The sequence below is a fragment of the Phragmites australis genome, chromosome 16, assembly GCF_958298935.1.
Source record: "Phragmites australis chromosome 16, lpPhrAust1.1, whole genome shotgun sequence".
Lineage (NCBI taxonomy): Eukaryota > Viridiplantae > Streptophyta > Magnoliopsida > Poales > Poaceae > Phragmites > Phragmites australis.
This window is the reverse complement of record NC_084936.1, coordinates 18,204,674-18,223,229: the sequence shown is the minus strand read 5'-3', so window position 1 is coordinate 18,223,229 and position 18,556 is coordinate 18,204,674. Positions and strand designations below refer to the sequence as shown.

General features: G+C 46.2%; 1 protein-coding gene across 1 annotated transcript; it reads left to right on the top strand.

The window, feature by feature from the left end:
• The first annotated feature begins 9,289 nt into the window (after positions 1-9,289).
• On the top strand, positions 9,290-10,824 carry LOC133895102 (aspartic proteinase nepenthesin-1-like). Its single transcript, XM_062335295.1, has one exon. It carries the CDS (start codon positions 9,290-9,292, stop codon positions 10,622-10,624), a length of 1,335 nt encoding a protein of 444 aa, XP_062191279.1. The 3' UTR covers positions 10,625-10,824.
• Positions 10,825-18,556: the final 7,732 nt, after the last annotated feature.

The window sequence follows — 18,556 nt, the reverse complement described above, 5'->3', positions numbered from 1 at the left end:
GCAGTAGTATGTCCAAATCAGATGCATGGGCCATAAGCCTAGAATTAGTGCAGATAATCCAATTGCCATGATAAGATATGCCCAAGGGCACAACAAAACACCTGGAATAGAAAATAATGTGAAATGAGGAGTGCATATCATGTCAGAGTTTAAAATGAATAGATAGGTAGCTGACCATATACAGGTAATTGTTCAACAACACAAAAGCATTGAACTTTTGAAATCTACATATGTCAATATTCTGTGTCATTCCATCATTCATCTGCAAAGTTACATTAATTCCATGGATCACAGCTACTTGCGATACTGGCTGTGGTAAATTAGTACATAACAGAATTTGCATTAATAAACCAGAACCAGGACATTGAACTAAACCTAAGTTTGAGAAATTTGATAAATTCTTATACAAAAAGGGAAAATTACATATTCTATGATTGGCCTTCAACAATGCCATGCCAGTTCTAGGCAAATCCAGCCCAGGAATTTCCAAGTCGGAAAATATACATAATTAGCCATTAAATCAACATAGTTAATTGAAAGCACGCTGACCATCAGTTCAGCACCTAACTTCTTGTATTGCAAATTGATCATTCAAATCAAGTCGATGCAGTTTGGTCCTAGCATAACTAAAATTAGGACAACACGCCAATTATTTAAACAGGTCCTAACTAAAATTCTCCCAAGAAAAGAGAGGAAATGATGAATCAATCATTCCCTCTACAAGGGTAACAGGAAATCAAGAGAAGCAACCGCTTAAAAGCAAGGAAATGTCACAGTTGCACACATAGCCCTCCCAGTTTATCACGCTTGCACAGTGGGATGCTAAGCTGCCGCGCGAGCACGCCTAGCGGGTTGGCGTGGATGCCGGTGATGACGCTGTCGTTGAGCTCGATGGCGGCCTTGTCCCCGCCGAGGCGGGATGTGTAGACACGGCCACTGAGGCGCGAATGACCCTCGAAGACAAGCACGCGGAAGCTGAAGCGGAGGAGATGGCGTGCGGCGGCGATCCCAGCGAGACCCATGCTGGCGACGAGGATGAAGGTTGTTGCAGCGCCCTGAGGCGGGGCGTTCGGGGGCGGGGCGGTGGGGAATGTGGCGGACACGCCGAAGTTGATGTGGCCCTTGCGGACGAGGAGCCCGTGGGCCGTGGCGACGAGGTGGTCGTAGGTGGCGGCCACGGTCTCGAGCACGCGCACGCGGGGGAGCGGTGCACTCAGGTCGGCACGCCAGGAGGCGAGGATGTGATTGCAGACGACAATGTAGTCGTTGGGCGCATCAGCGATGGGGGCCGGGAGGAGGGGCCGCTCCTCGGGTAGAAGCTCGTCGATAGGGAACCCGAGAGATAGCACGATGAGCGCCTCTGTCTCTGTCTCCCGTTGCCGTTCCTCGGTCGAGAGGCACCACAGCCGGCGGATGCGCCACGACGGGCGAGAGTAGCGAGGGAGGTCGGGAGATGGGGGCCAAACGAGAGGAGTTGAGAGATGGGGGGCAAACGAACGATGCAGATGATTTGTGCGATGGACGGCGACGCTTCGTGCGAGCGAGTGGGCACGATCGGACGGGCGATGCTGCATCGGTAGTCCGAATGTGGCAGACGAACGAATTCATTTGGTTCTTTTTAAGTAGTAGAGAAGTATGTAGTGGTTCTCGTATCAGGCAGAATGTCTTGTCTTTCCTCCCCTCTATTCCTAACAGGTGGTCCCTCCTTCCCTTCTGCCCCTGCACAACTGTGTCGCCATCCTGCCCGCGCACACCACCTGCTTCGAGACAGTTCCGCCAGCCACATCGCCAACCCCATCACCCCCTTAATTGGCCACAAACTGCCGCCGTCGCAAACCGCCCTCACTACCACCTCCTTCGAATCCTACCAGTTCGACTGCGGCATCAACGCCTCCCGCTCCTCGTCCAACTCCCATCCGCTCCGCGACTAGAGGCCAGGTGCTGCGACCAACCCCTCCCCGAGGCCGGCCACCACCACGGCATGGATGCACAAGCCTGCCAGTGCCAATCCATCGTGGACCCACCAACCGTCCCCTGTGGCCGCAGCAGCAGTGTCGCCTGGATCCGAGCCAACCTCCATGGTCAGCGATATCTTAGGTCAGAGCTGGTCCTCCACCGCGTCCTCCTCCAGGCTCAGCATCTCTAGGCCAACAATCCTAGCCTCTTCAGTGACCTCCTCGGCTCTGGCTCCTCGCGCAAGAAATCCACCATGCCTCTCAGATTCACCGCGCTGCAGGCCTCCAAGCTGATCGGTGCTAATCCCAATGCCAGCGCCAGCAGCTCTCCCTTCTCGACGCGCGGCATGGCGAGCTCACTCCTGAGAACAACGAGGGCGCCGATGGGCTCTGGTGGGTACAACGTTGGTGGCTGGCCAATGAAGCCCGCGGGCATGCCATTGGCCACCTCTTAGCTGATGGGGCAAAAGAAGGACCCGTTGGGCTCGATAGATCCCTTGTCTCCGAAAAAACTGAAAGGGATGGAGGGGGGGGGGGGAAGAGACCAGTGCTAATGCATGGCGCGGCCTTAGCCGCGGTTTAGGGCTGTTATGGTGCCGACCTGAATCAGCTTCGGCCAAGATCGAGGTGTCACCCTATCTCTGTGAGTTCTTGATCTCGCTCTCTTTCTCTCATATGCGAATGGATTTGGGGTGAACCTGCCATGGTGTTATTACTTCGTGTGTTGATTTTATGAGTAGCTGCAATGCAAGGTAAGATTTTCATGAGTAGCTGTAATGTAAGGGAAGATAAAGGTCTTAATTATTCGGTGAATGGCAATATTAATTTAAATGTTTCATTGTTACATATTAGGGTTTCAGGCCTTAATGATCTATCGGTTCCAATAGTGGATGCTATCATGAGACATTTCCTAGACGCTTCCTAGGCCGTTAGTATTCGAACTAATCATTTTATTTGACTTGCTATTTTCTGAATACTAGGTTGATGTCACATCTGGACCTGACAAACATCTTTTGCCGCACATCTATGACATGTTCTGTGGCTCACATTTATCCTACAACATCAACCAATGCCGTATGGTAAGTTGCATTATACAACTTTTGTTATTCCACCATATCAATGTTTCCTATAAAATTACTATGATTCACCAATATGTTCAGATAGGGTCTGTGTGGAGTTGTTATGTTCGGGATTTACTAGTTTTCTACCCGTACGTTGCAACAGATGCCAAAAATTTGTTAAGCAAAAGTGACGTGACACCATGGCAAGCATGACACAACCCGTGCAAAAGAGCATTTAGGTATTGTCGGATTGAAAATAATGTCAAGGTGCCAAAGAGATGCACATCGTACTCACATGTGGACTGATGGGAATGCAAATATTCTACCGGACACTTTCACAATTGCATCCCCTACCAACATGAGATCTCATCCTGAAATTCCCCAATTCAGCACCCCAATAGAGAGATCGTAGCAGTCTACCTGGGGCAAATATCTCAGTATTATTTGTGGGGCAGAGGACTAACCAGCAAAGGTAGGGATCATATGCACCCCGGCACCATAGGAACGGACGGCCTCGGACACCTTATCCACCAGCAGTAGCTCCTCAGCTGGCGTCTCCTCCACGTCGACCCGGATCATGTCGCCCTCGCCCTCACCCTCTCCCTACACAACACCCACCCCCACTGCAGCCTCCACCGATGTGTACCCCTGTGGCGCCATAGCCCTCTAACACTGATGCTCAGAGAAGTTCTTCCCTTCAATTCAAAAACCTAAGCTAGAGACAAAAGGAAAATAATTTGTTAAGACCATTCAAATTTCAGAATAAATAACACTCCAAAAACAACAGTTATTATCATGTCCTGAGCCCCTACATATACTTGAGCCGCCCATTGGATTTCTTACAGTTTTGGGCATGAATGTTGGATGCTCAAAGCAGCACCCTCCAAGCTATCTATTTTTGGAAGCAAATCTATGAGTTTAATGTTTGCATGAAAAGAGAAAGATGAGGATTATTCAAATAGGTGAAAGATCAATACCAAAATAATTTAATGGATTGTCTACCTGTCATTAAGCAGGGAACTCCCTGTACAATGGCTTAGCATGCAGAAAGACTGCTACAGAAGAAAGAATCTGATCAGCTTAAGCTATCCAGATATTGAAAACTCCATTGCTTCATTAGCTCTCCAGATATTGACAACTGCATTAAGGAACTTCAAGAGAAAAACAGAGGGACAAAAATAAAAGGATTACAAAGAGATCCAGAATGTCAAATTTTTTTTTATAAAAGATAGCATTAAAAACCTACTGCACGATGGTCTTGTTGCTGAAAAGAAATCATTTTGTCTCTGTTTAGCTTACGCGTTATGGTCCATTGCGTGTGTTGTATTTTTCTAGTTTTCTGAAACTCAATGTTGATAAAAAGAAGTATCTGGAAAGCCAAACAAAACCTTTTCAAAGATGATTCAAAACTACTGTAAAGTGAACAACCAGTACATAAAAATGTACTGAATCCATAGACGCAATGGTGCAATGGAAGTACAATTATTTAATCTGTAATGCTGTGAGTTATGCACATCCAACTATAAAGCACAACTTAGGATTTGCCGTGGGGTATTGAGTTCGAGCAAAGATTGGAGTCCGGCGAGGAATCACCTCGCGGAATGGACGGATAGAGGCAAGCGGCTTGTTGACCGCGTACTCGGATGTCCACCCCAACCCAAAATCTAGCACAGAGGAGGACAGCCCCAGGCGAGAAGTGAGTGCACGAATATTGCCAGAAGAGACGCGGGGGAGGGGGGTGCTGGCGGGCCGCCATTCTAGGGCGCGTGGATCGCGGACAGGAAAGGAGGAGCGGAATGCGGGGATTAGAAAGCACATTCAAATAAAGCAATATAAATAAATTAGAAGAATTTATTTATAAGTAACTGACTTGCATTGAAAAATTAAATGTTATAAACTCTACTATAGGTCGAAGACCATGGTAGGCAGCACCGACACCAATGCTAGTAAAACCAGCATGAACAGAAACAAAGCAATTCAGTATTAATATGTGATGACATCAAACTGACAGCTTATGAATGGACAATGATGATTGATCATTTTGCAGGTCTATAACCTCAGTGATTAGTGTATCAAGAACCCTATCGGGGCCATACTTGTCTAGCAATCCCTTTGATATCTGCAAAGAGCACCAATGGAGAGAAGCTCAACACCAATAGCATTCGTATATTAATTTTCAGTTGCCACAAGGAGATAGAAGGAAGCATACATCTTTAGAAATATTACTGACCTTATATGCACCTTGGTACTCCCCAACCTATCACAAAAATAATAATTATTAGACCAAAAGAAACAAAGGGGAGAAAAACAGACAAGTGGGGCTACTGGTAGTACCTCTTCTCCCATCAAGAAAATAGAAGGATCTGCAGACATTTCCTCATCTAAGGAGGAATTCAACGCTTCCCGCACAATCATCTAAAAGCAAAAGAATAGTTGTCTAAACTCAAGTCATGCATAACAGAAAAGTAATTATCTAGAGAAGCATGCTATTTTCTTGAACTAACAACCTAAATGGTTCCCTATTTCGGGGCCAACTTCCAACTCTCTGCTTATGAAAGTTATTAAACGATGAGGACATGAGGAGAAGCAGACAACCGATAAAGCCTTTGTCTAATCAAAATTAACACATCAAAAGAGCAGCTTATAGCCCACCAGAACAGCAATGAATAGCACGCAGCAAGCTAAAGCGATTAGCCCCCCAGGACCGAAACCCACCTCCATGAGCTCAATTAGTTCAACACTCCATTTGAACCCGCATCAACATCAATAGCATGCAGGTAGCCTCCCACAAGCGGGGAAGAAGAAGAGAAACCGAGGCAATCACCTTGAGCGCGAGAACGAGGACGAGGAACACATGCGCCACCAGATTCGCCAGCACCGTGACGGGCACCCGTGACCACAGCACGGTCACAAGCCATTCCCCGTCACCACCTGCCTGGGCCTCATCGTTGAGGAGCGATGCCGCCCACCACTGCAGCGCAGTGGCATTAGCCTTTGCGGAGGCGGCTGTGACGTAGAGGCAGTTCACCGCCATCATGCGCGGCGCATCGGCGTCGGGGTTGGTGCGATGACTGAGCCAAGCCAAACCCTAACCCTAGCCCCGACCGAGGCAGGTGTCACGATCCAGCTCGTCAGAGGCAAGTACCAAGGCCTTTGCTTAGGATGCGTGCCTCCAGCTTTATTCACATGGGATGGGAAAGTGGAGGGGCAGAGGCGATGCTGCTATGGCGAGGGCGGCGCCGTGACGGGAACGCAACAAGGAGGAAGAGGAGAGATCGGGATTGGTGTTGGATGAGAAAGAGGGACCACCTATCAGAGCTCAGGGGAGGGGTGGCAGGACGTCCTGCCTGGTGGGAACCCCTACGTATTTTTTAATTAGTAGAGATAAAAATGAAGACAACTGTTATCATCGACCCAAGCAGAATGTGCCATGGGATTGATATTAAAGCTCACAGTGCGAACATACAAGCTATCGAACCCGCAGCAGCATCAAATTGTCCGTTGGATTTTTTGGATTTGGCGGAGCTGCTCATGCGACCGGCGCGGGTGGCCCACCGCGTCGCGGAGTGAGCTTCGGATCGCCGAATTTCGAGCTCCGGTGCTCAAGTAAGTGGGCCCATGCTGGCCTACTGGGGGCGGTGAGTGTGATGGAGCTTGTCCGGTGGTGGGAAGAGTAAGCTGCCTCCGCGGCGGCCACGATGGCGGCCGGCAGTGATGGCACCGCCCGCGCTCCGCCTCTCCATCTTCCTCACTTGCTTCGTGCTCTCCGTCGCTGCCCCTGCGCTGGCTCGAAGCTGTAAGTCTCCCTCTCTTTTTCTTTTTTCTCGTTCAGCGTGTACATGCAATAATACCATATTCGGCACGCCGTGTGCTGAATACAGTCCATTTTCGGCATACGGTGTATCAAAAATCCATCGTGCACCAAATATGGATGCTAAATTAATAAATATGACTATATGTTGTCTATTTCGACAAATATCCTTATATATTGTCTAATTTTAGATTTTTGCCCCTCTCTCCGCATGGTTGATGTTTGTTTATTATACTGCTGCCAATTGTGTGGTAACATGCTATAATTTCATAGTTACTGATGCACTACCGACGTGATGATGTGACAAATGAAAGTTATCTTTGTGATAAACTTTTAAATGTTAATTGCCAACAAATTCTTTTTATGGATTGAGCATTTATTTAATTTGCAATTAGAATACGACCAATACTGTCGGAGGATGAACTCCTCAAGCGGGGATCCTAAGGGACCCCCTTTGAGATTCGGCCGGGGGGATGATTCTGAATCTACCTCGTACATGAATTTAATTCGAGTATATGAGATGTAGGGGCGACGGATGATCGGATTCTAGTGGGAGTAAATGCTCGAGGGATTTTAGACAGGTTCGGGCCACACAGAGCGTAATATCATACTCCTGTGTGTATGCTATTAATGCTCTGGGAATACATTTCTCTGGATCTCTTGTGTTACAAGAATTTTTGTCTAAGTCTAGAGCTTCAGTCTTCAAGCGCCGATCTCTTTGAGCTTCTACTTGGCTTCGTGCTTCATATGTCATGACCTTCTGCTTCTCCGAGGTGCACCCCCTTTTATCCCGTTGGGGGAGGCTTGGCGTGCCCAGAAAGGAGGACGCGAGTCCCCATGAGCCATAAATGGACAACAACTATCATAGGGCTGCAGTTTGATGTTACAGGAAGTTGAAAATGCACCCTTAGGCGGTCCTGTCGCCCATTACGCCACCTTTTAGCGGGTACATTAGGGGGGCCTACCAGGCAGCCGCCGAGCAACCCCGCGTGGCCGCCCGGTCAGAGTAGGTCTGACATAGCAGAGCGGCAGGCGATATGCCTTGAGCCCAGTGACGATATCTCCAAGCCGCGCAGGATGACATGTGATGAGACCCGTCGCATTAAATGTCCCCATGCCTCCCTGCCAAGCGGTGGCAGGGACTGACAACAGGCGTGGGGGGAGTGGTTGGAAGTGACAGGCCACGCTCCCTCTTAAATACAGCATCGAGCCTCTCACCAGTTGACACCTCACCGCTAAGCCCTTGTGGGGTCCACCGGTAAGGGGCTTCTCAGGTGCTCGAGGAACTCTGGGTGCTCAAGGACTACTATCCATAGCCCCGAGCACCCTCTCCCGGATACGTCTCTTCTCGGTCCTCGGGGAACTCCGAGTGCTCGGGGGCCACTGTTCATAGCCTCGAGCGCTCTCTCCTGGGACGGTGCCTTCTCGGGTCCTCGGAGAACTACGGGTACTCAGGGACCACTATTCATGGCCCCGAGCACCCTCTCCCGGAACTGTGTCTTCTCGGGTCCTCAAAGAACTCGGAGACCACTGTTCATGGCCCCGAGCGCCCTCTCCCGGAACTGCCTTCTCGGGTCCTCAGGGAACTCGGGTACTCGGGGACCACCGTTCATGGCTCTGAGCACCCCTCCCGGAACTGGGTCTTCTCGGGCCTCGGGGAGATAGTCCCCGAGAGAAGGCGTCACGTGGCATTCTGCTGTTCTAACCTCAGAACTCGAGGACCCCTGGTTCCCATATCACCGATAAATACTTTCTTCACAAAAAATAATACTTTATTAAAAAAATAATACTTTATTTTTAGTTATTCAAAAAATACTTTGTTTTCATTCAATGGAGGGCCTCTATTTTGTTTTGCACCCCGAGGCCTCGGATATCTCAGGACCGGCCCCGGGGTATCCTAGCCTCCAAGTAGCGGCACAAATTACTGCACGGAAAGACTTTTTTTAAGGGTAAACACACGACATACTTGTGGAGGAGGTTTTGCCGATTCTGCCAACACATGGGAACCTTTTTTAAAAAAAACTTTTTTTTTTCTTATTCCGAGACATACCGGATGTTTTAGAATTTCCCGTGGGTTTGTTTTTTTTAATCCATCTATCATGGCTAAACTCCTCAAGATCGACATGCATTGAAGAAAAAAATGTCATGTGAGGATAGTGCATTTGGATCACTATACTAAGGGTATGTATGCGTGCGAGGTGCCTGTGCTAGGCAACCACTAATTCCGGAAACATGGGCATGTGGTTGGCCGTGTGGATCTCTGTTAATCCAAACGAAGGAAAGAGGTAATTTCTATTTCGGCACGAAGCTATAATAATTATTTAGGTTATTGACTAGGCATTGTGCGGCTATAATAATCTTGCAATCATATTTGCACTTTTTAAGAAAAGGCAACTATTTATATGAACACCAACCACGCCGTGAAAGTCTGAACATCAAGTGAGATCCCAAGTCCCCAACGCATGGCTCGACATCTTCATCTCCTCCGGCTTCTCTGCCTCGCCGTCGTCGTGACGGCTGCCCGTGCCATGTTTCATTTCAACTTCGGCAACGACCTTGGCCACCCCTTCGGCGGCAGCTCGTATACCAGGCACGAGATCTGGCGCCGCGCCGCGCTCGCGAGCAAGGCCAGGGTGGCGAGGCAGACAGCGAGGCTCGGAAAGGTTCTCGGCAAAAGCGGAGACATCTCTGCGGCCGACGTGACCATCTCCCCGTACGCCGACCAGGGCCACTGGCTGACCGTGGGCATCGGCACGCCGCCGCAGCCGAGCAAGCTCATCATCGACATAGGCAGCGGCCTCACCTGGACGCAGTGCAAGCTGTTGAGCCCCATGGCGAGGCAGCTTGAGCCACTCTACGACCCGGGCAAGTCCTCCTCTTTCTCCCTGCTCCCCTGCAGCAGCAAGCAGTGCCAGGAGGCCGTGTTCACCAACAAGAGCTGTACCAATAATAAGTGCCTGTACGAGAACGACTATGGCAGCAACGTGAAGGCGAGCGGCGTCCTCGCGTCCGAGACCTTCACCTTCGGCGTGCACCGCAATGTCTCCCTCTCCGCCCTCGCCTTTGGCTGCGGCAAGCTTTCCAGCGGGAGCATAGCCGGCGCCTCCGGCATTATGGGCCTCTCTCCGAGCCCCTTGTCTCTGATAACGCAGCTGTCCATACCAAGGTTCTCCTACTGCTTCACTCCTTTCGCCGAACGCAAGACTAGCCCGCTCATGTTCGGTGCAAAGGCCGACCTGAGCAAGTACAAGACTGCGGGGCCAATCCAAACTATCTCCATACTGAGGAACCCAGTGGAAGACATCTATTACTACGTGCCATTGGTAGGGCTCTCGCTTGGGACCAAGCGGCTTGACGTGCCGGCGGCCAGCCTCGCATTGAAGCCCGACGGCACCGGCGGCACGGTCGTCGACTCGGGGACCACGATGGCGAACCTCGTGGAGCCAGCCTTCAAGGAACTGAAGAAGGCCGTGCTGGAAACGGTGAAGCTGCCGGTGGCGAACCGGACCGTCGAGGAGTACCAGCTGTGCTTCGCGTTACCGCGTGGCGTGTCCATGGACAAGGTGCAGACGCCGCCGCTCCGTCTACACTTCGACGGCGGCGCGGAGATGGTGCTCCCGCGGGACAACTTCTTCCAGGAGCCAAGTCCGGAGCTGATGTGCCTGGCAGTGGTCCAGACGCCGGACAGCTTCGCCCCGTCCGTCATCGGCAACGTCCAGCAGCAGAACATGCACGTGCTCTACGATGTGGGCAACAGAAAGTTCTCCTTCGCGCCGACGCAATGTGACCAGCTCTGAGCTATGCGCATCTGCAAACATACATTCATAATATATATAATACCGATTAATTCCTTTTCAAAGGCTGGGTAGTTGTCATCAGAGATAGACATGGCGAGTTCAAGGCTGGTGCTGCCGGCAAGCTAATTGCCATTTGTGTCGGTGCGCGACAAGCGTGTGTAAGCTGAGGCGTTTATATCAACTTATTCCATAGTTTGAGGATTGGGAGGACAGTTCTGGAGTCAGATTCATGTAATATGATCAATGCTTTAAAAAGCAATGCTCTTGATTTTGTGAGGGTTGGCACCCTGGTTAGAGAAGCTGAAAGTCTTTCCCGTTTGGTCGAAGATGAAGTTCAGTTATCTTCCAGTTTCAGAAAATGTAATAGTGTTGCACATGTTTTAGCTAAATATGGTGCTGGGTTCGGGCAAGGCAACCAAATGTGGGTTGACAATGCCTCAGTTTTTGTATTAAGTCATTTGGTTGGACAGAGATTTATCTGTGCCAGCTGGTTAATGGAATGCTAGGAAAGGATGCGAGGCTGTAGGGAACCTAACCTTGCGATTGACAAAAAAACAAGGCAGTGCAAAATGGCCTATGCCTATGTCTCGCTGTAGCCTAGTTCATTTCTTATGTTTTTTGGGGGAAAATTGCAGAAACCCAGGTACAACTTTGGGGTTTGTTAAAAACCACCTACAAGTTCGTATTCTCTAGCCTACAAGCTTCAAATATTATATGATGTCACACTATTATAGGACAACACAAAGATGATGGGATATGACATACAGTTAACACATAACCCGACTGTGATAGACATATTACAGATGGTTGTACGTAGAACTATCTGCTAGTAACTTAGGGGGTGCCCGTTTCAGATAGAAGCACATCGAGACCGTTACCCTAATCTTCAATGATATTATCCCAGATGGCTCATATCAGAAGCTGTCTGCAACGATTCTTAATACAAGTTGAACCGTATGTGATATATTTTTAGACAATGCTCCATAGGAGCCATCTACAGTATTTTCATCATCATAGAAGATTTTGAGGTAAAGACCATATGGAATATGATGAGTCTAGAAGCCAAAGTGTGGTGCTTCGCGCAGTTTATATTTGCACCCACCAGTTAGGGTTTACACAGACTCGCTCACTTCCCTCATCAATCTCTTGCACAATCTATGCCATGGTATCTTCCTTGCCATTCCCACTGGTCGTCACCTGCATTGTCCTCCAACAAGGAGGAGGACAACAACTAGACGGTGGCACTCTATTGAAAGATCAATGGGCTTAGCATTGGGTCAATGTGATTTTGGTGATTAATATCAATATAGTTAATGGGATTAACATTGTTTGCTAGTATGCAAGATTTAGTCTTACGGATGCTATGTGATGAACTTGGGGTTCAACACTTCAAGAGGATGATTATCAATGTCAAAAAAAGAGCTTCGAGGACCTATTATTTAGCAAAGCGATTATGGTGTTGAGAGCATCACTTGTGTTATTTTCTTTGGTCATATTGTGAGAAGAGGTTTAGATTTAGTGGCTTGATCTAGTGTTTTTAAGCTAGTTTTAATGGACCAGAATGAAAACCCAAGAAATCAACGAAGTGAAGCTACGAAGATCGGGACTTGAGATAGTTTGAATTGAATAAGTACCCCTAGGAATCTAGTCACCGCATGATGTGGTCACGTCACCGCATGATATGGTGAGGTCATCGTATCATGAGCAGCTAGTGTCGAAGGATTTCCAGGCTTCAGAGATGAAGTCACCGCATGATGCGGTGGCACCATATTATACAATGATTTATAGGACGGTGCATCATATGTTAGTTGTAGAGAGGTTGCAAGGCAAGGAGATCTTAGATTAATTCACCTCATCATGTGGCGACCATGGGACGGTGCAGAGTACTTCATCTTTAGCGGTGTCAGGCTTCAAACAAGAAGGTCACCACATGATGCGGTGATTTTCTAACCATTGGACATTGTGGTGATTGCATGATGCGGTGACTTTCTAACTGTTGGACACTATGGTGATTGCATGATGCGGTGACTTTCTAACCATTGGACACTGTGGTGATCGCATAATACGGTGAGTAGGGATTTCGATTGATTCAGTCCAATGGCTAAATTTGGGGGTTGGCTGGCCATTAGATGTTGTTGAAGCTCTAGGGGAAACACTCACTCATATTGGAGAGTTTCATAGCCACCTTTGAGTTAAAGTTGAAGATCAAGGAAATTATCACAACATCAACAATGGTTGAGACACTGACATTTGGAACCCATAGTTAACAGTCAACGAGCAGCATTGTTTTGTGGACCACGTTCGCAAGGATGTGGACTGCGAGCGGTTTCGGTGTGTCATCCACGGTGGACATGGCAGGGCCAGTTTGGTGGGACCTACATGGCAGGCACACATAGAGAGAGATAAGGGGGCGGCAAATAGAGAGAGATTGGACATTTTGGATTTCTTATATAGAACTAGCAATCATCTGATCTATAACCACATTTCAACCTTTCGTTGCCAGTTGTCAGTACTGCACAATATTATGAAGTACAGAACGCGGTCCGTGATTTGTAATTAGCACATGTCTCTAGCAAGTTATGATCACAGCCTCAAAGGATGAATTGTTGTACACATGAATTTCTTCTTTCTTTTAACGTACGATAACCCAAGGAGGACTGGTGCTCTAACAATTTCCTGATGGTACAAGAATTGTAACACCCTGTGGACTACCACAAGTCTGGAATGTCACTCAAACCAACCTACAGTGCTGTCAAAAGAAAACAATTTGGTAGCACCTCCCCTGAACCTTGAGGTTAACTGGCCATAACACATAAGAGACATATAACAGTTTATAAAACATCACATTAGCAATATTAAAATCATAGCAAATGAGGAACAAGCCTCGATCATACATCCAAGCCACCACTGGCCAAAATATACATCACAGGGCAAAGTGATGTCATCTAACCACATAACTGTTGGGGAACGGGTAGGCTACGCTAGCATAAAACAATTTTTCTCTAACGCGTTCAACCAAGGAACCATGCGAGTAGGGGATCATAGATTGCTACTACTAGACGCATTGTGCAGTGGAAGAAGTATTGGAGTAGACAGATCCAACGTCGTGCGTGTCAAACTCCTCGAGCAACTTCTCGATCAGATCCACAATTAGCCCTGCTCAAGTGGTCACACTCCTTAACCAGCTCCGAGCATGTGGTCATGCTTCTTGACCAATTCCTCGACCAGTCCCAACCACGGGCACGACATCCTCGACCAGCTCCAACCAAGGGCACTGCGTCCTCGACCAGCTTCGTGACCACATAGAGGAGTAGTCGATCACGTCGACCACCTCATCGACCATAAACAGGAAGCTTCGATCGCAATGAGGAAGTAATTGAACACATCCTAGTATCCTTGTTGCTGATCAGCACCACAACAATCGTAGCAGTGCCTCCACGGTATCCACACGCACAGGGATGAAACACCGTACACCGATGTGCTAGCACCGCACGCCCAACTAGGGTTTTGCAGGGAGTTCGGGAAGAGGTGGCGGCCAGGGTTTAGGCGGCAAAATCAACTCCTGAGCCCACAGCTCCTGCCTCCTCTTATATAGAGTACGCTAATAGACCTTTAATCACATTAAAGCCCATCATGACTCTAAACCCTAATGGACATTCAATCATATTAAATCTCATTCGCATATCCAATTTGCATACGCAATCGCCTCTAGGGCATATCAGCAACAATCTCCCACTTGCACTAGAGTCGATTCATGCAAGTTTTAAATTCCATCCCTTTAAGTGTGTGACCCGTTAGGTTCATTTGTAAATGGCCGCTACCCAGAAATCCTTTCCGAATTGCAAGTCAATAGCGGTACCTAGTAGCACATATTGACTCATGAGCAAACATAAAAATCATATTGGCTGAACCTTGATATATATATATATATATATATATATATATATATATATATGCACCAATCCCTTTACCACACGATACCAATCAAGCTCAAGGAGATATTCGTGCCACCCTTGTGATAGCTCGACCATTCACTCGATCAAGTAGTGGATTCATCATGATTAACTCTTTAATCATATTGGTATGGCCATGCACTTTCTAAATCCAACTACCTCGAGGGGTCCAGAGATATCTCTCCCGTTATTAAGGAGGAGCAAATTCCATCTTGATCGCTCACATCCCATGACATGTTTCATAACATACCCGAAAGTAATCTTTATAACTACACAGTTATGGAGTAGCATTTAGAAGCCCCTAAGTGTGTTACTACACATTCTGGAATCAATGATGATCTCAGATCAAAGGATTCTGCAGGTACACCATTCAACACCACAACTGATGGCACTTCATATAACTATCCTAGTAGTGTCTTGAGGTGGGTCTGTCCAACATCATGTTCGCTAACATGTGGTCACATTATTGATCTGATATCTCCATATCTATGATCCATGAAACATGATCATCAATCAATATATGTGCTGGTTTATGAGTCATCATTGTTCCACATGATGATATGATACTAGGAACCATTTTAGAATGACATCAAACAATGAGTCTCATGAGCAAGTCACATACATGCTGATCAATGTCTATAATGATCATTCAAGGAACAGAGTAACAAATTACTTGAGACAACACAAACATAGAAGTGATACAATCATCCCCATGATCGCCTTTACAGCATATCACGAAAACTTTCCTACTTGCACTAGAGCTAGTCACATAGGTATGCAATACCTATTGCTCGATAGTGCACCTTCTTTCAGGCTGTAGGATAAGACAAGCTAACGGATCCAATCCGGTAGGTATCCAATACCAATTGCATATATTTACATCACTTCTCCATCCAATTCAAATGATGTATCCATTCCAAAGTGCATGCTCGAAATTATGGTGATACCAATGCACCCAGTGCTCGGGCAATAAGTCAACTATCGACAATAGAAATCCATTAGACTGAACACATTGGAAACCACACATAACTCAGAAACTAATTTTCTAATCCAAGCAATTTCCAATGCGATTTCAAAAGCGGTGGTGTACTTAGCAATAGTTGTAGAGTAGGCAATGGTTCTTGCATGGGACATTTATAGCTCACCGTTCCATCATTTACATAAAACAAGATTCCACACCATGATTCCTTTGTTGGTTTGTAATGTAGCATCGATGTAACCATTTACAATGACCTTTTCTTTCCTTCAAAAACCATGGTCACATCCTCGTTCTTATCCAGTACTAGAGGATAATTTTTCCTTATGACTATCAACAGGACTTGTGATTGATATCAAGATTTCACTCCTCATTAGGTGTCGCAATACGCTGAGTCTCACAAAGATTGACACTACATGGTATTGGCAAGAAACCTTACTTGGAATCCTGCATATTAAACTATTTCAATACCTTGTCAATGTGCGTTCTTCGGCTTAATCTCATTAGCCTTTTTCTAGGTATTTTATTCATGATATCATACTCATCAGGTGTCATCACACACTGATTTTCTCAAGTGCCAACACTTTGGCATCCTTTTATCTATCTCTATAGGTCTTTATGCCCTATTTATATTGTCTTTCCCACAACTTCATCTTGAAACCATTTCTCAATGAAGATTTGAGAAACTTAATGCATTGGATTGTCATCTTGATCAATAATATGTCATATGGATCAAAAACACAAAATGTGATCCCACTAGCCTTGTTATAAACACAAGGTTCTTACTCACTCTTGATGGAGTCAAACTCTTTTGACCACCTCATCGAAGTGAAAATTCCAACTCTGATATACTTACCTCAATCCACAGATAGGCTATCGAAGCTTGCATAGCTTCCTAGCATATTTTAGGATTATCAAAACCATTAGGTTGTATCACATACATGCCTCAATTTAGGTTTCCATAAGGAAAGCTATTTTGACGTCCATTTGCCATATCACAATATGCAGCAATCGCTAGGATGATCCCGGTATACTTTTAGCATTGCGACGGGCAATATGTTTCATCATAATCAACAATTTGAATTACCATGAAACTTCTCACCACCAATCGTGCTATACAGATGCGAACATTCCAACAGTGTCTACCCATTTTTCTTCAAACCCATGTACACTGTTTTTTTACACCATTGGGTTGACCGACTAAGTTCCAAACTTGGTTTTCTCGCATGGATTCTAATTCAGATCTCAAGCCATCTCTCAGAGTCTGGTCCCACCATCGCTTCCGTATAATACTTGGGCTCATTATTATCCAACAATAATATATCATGCTGCTCCGTGGTTAGTAACATAAACCTCTTAGGTGCACGATTGACCCCTTTCTGACCGATGTGGGGCTGGTGTCTCCACAACATGTTCTGCAACATCCAGTTTTGGTTCAGTAGGAGTTGAAACATTTTCTGATGGTTCCCGAATCTCTTCGAGTTGCACTGTGCTCTAACTAATTTTCTTTGAGACAAACTCTTTCTCCAGAAAAACACCATTCTAAGCGACAAACACTTTGCCTTCTTCTCGGTTATAGAAATAATATCCTTTGGTTTCCTAGGATATCCCACAAAGAAGCACTTATCTGATTTGGGAGTGAGCTTATTCGATGTCAAACGTTTTACATAGTCTTCACAATCCTAGATCTTAAGGAAAGACAACATGGGACACTTCCCGGCCTATATCTCATATAGCGTCTTCTCCATAGACTTAGATGGAACCCTATTTAACGTGAAAGCAACGATTTCTAGAGCGTATCCCATAAAGATAATGAAAGATCAAATTGGCTCATCATACACCGAATAATGTCCAACAAAGTACAGTTCGTCCATTTAGACACCCATTTCATGGAGGCATGTCGTGCGGAGTCAATTGTGAAACAATTCCACATTGCTTTAGATGACCATCAAATCATGGCTCAAGTATTCATCTCCATGATTCAATCACTAGAATGTAATTATTTTGCCCGTATGATTTTGTACCTCATTCTGAAACTCCTTGAACTTTTCAAAGGATTCAGATTTGAACCGTGAACCACTTTTAGCTATAGAGCTCCTCAACCCGCATACATCTGTATGTACAAGAGCTAATAACTCATTCACCCTTTCTCCTAGACCGGTGAAAAGCAACTTAGTCATCTTGCCAAGTAAACAAGATTCGCACATGTCAAATGATTCAAAATCAAATGAATCTTGAAGACAATCTCTATAGAGCTTCTCCATGTGTTTCTTATTCATATGACACAAGCAACAATGCCGAATAAAAGTGGGGCCAATCAATGTTATAGATTCACATATCCTCAAAATCCATTCACCAATAGATCATGACTGGACCAAGTTGCTAGAGAGCTAAACAACATTTGTCCACAATCCTCTACTTCCAAAGCAAATTTTATGATCATAGTCAAGTTAAGATCGGAATAACAATTATTCCATTCAAAACTCCGAGTGTAATAATGAAGCTACAGTGCCAATCGGCCAACACAACAGCCATTTGCTATATTGCAATGCATATATCAACTTCATATTTTGCCAAAAACTCCAGTTTGATTCTAGTATCAACTACCCAAGAGTTACAAGAGAAAATAGCAAGATCCAAGTCTATATCATTTGTATCTAGGTCTAGAAGTCACACTTCCTTTCCTTTTCTCGAGAACTTCCAAGTATTCCAAGTTTCCCTTTGAACTATCACCGTATGACTACGACTCTTTAAGTGCTACGCCCCACTTTCTAAACATGTACATAAGCGCAGCTTTCATGATGTATCGTGTAGCCAAGCTTGGTTCTCCATAAAGAAATATGCCCTTCAATCATATTGAAGTCATATTAAATGTGAGGTAATGGACATAAAGTGAGTAATCATGACGTTTCTTATAAACTCCATGAGTTACAAGATAGCATCTTTGAGCTGGTTCATCGGGACAAGAACCTCTAGAACATATCCTTTGCATCATTGAGTGAG

Bases quoted from the DNA above. Each gene is read 5' to 3' on its own strand.
- LOC133895102 (XM_062335295.1), top strand. From the start codon at position 9,290: ATGGCTCGACATCTTCATCTCCTCCGGCTTCTCTGCCTCGCCGTCGTC.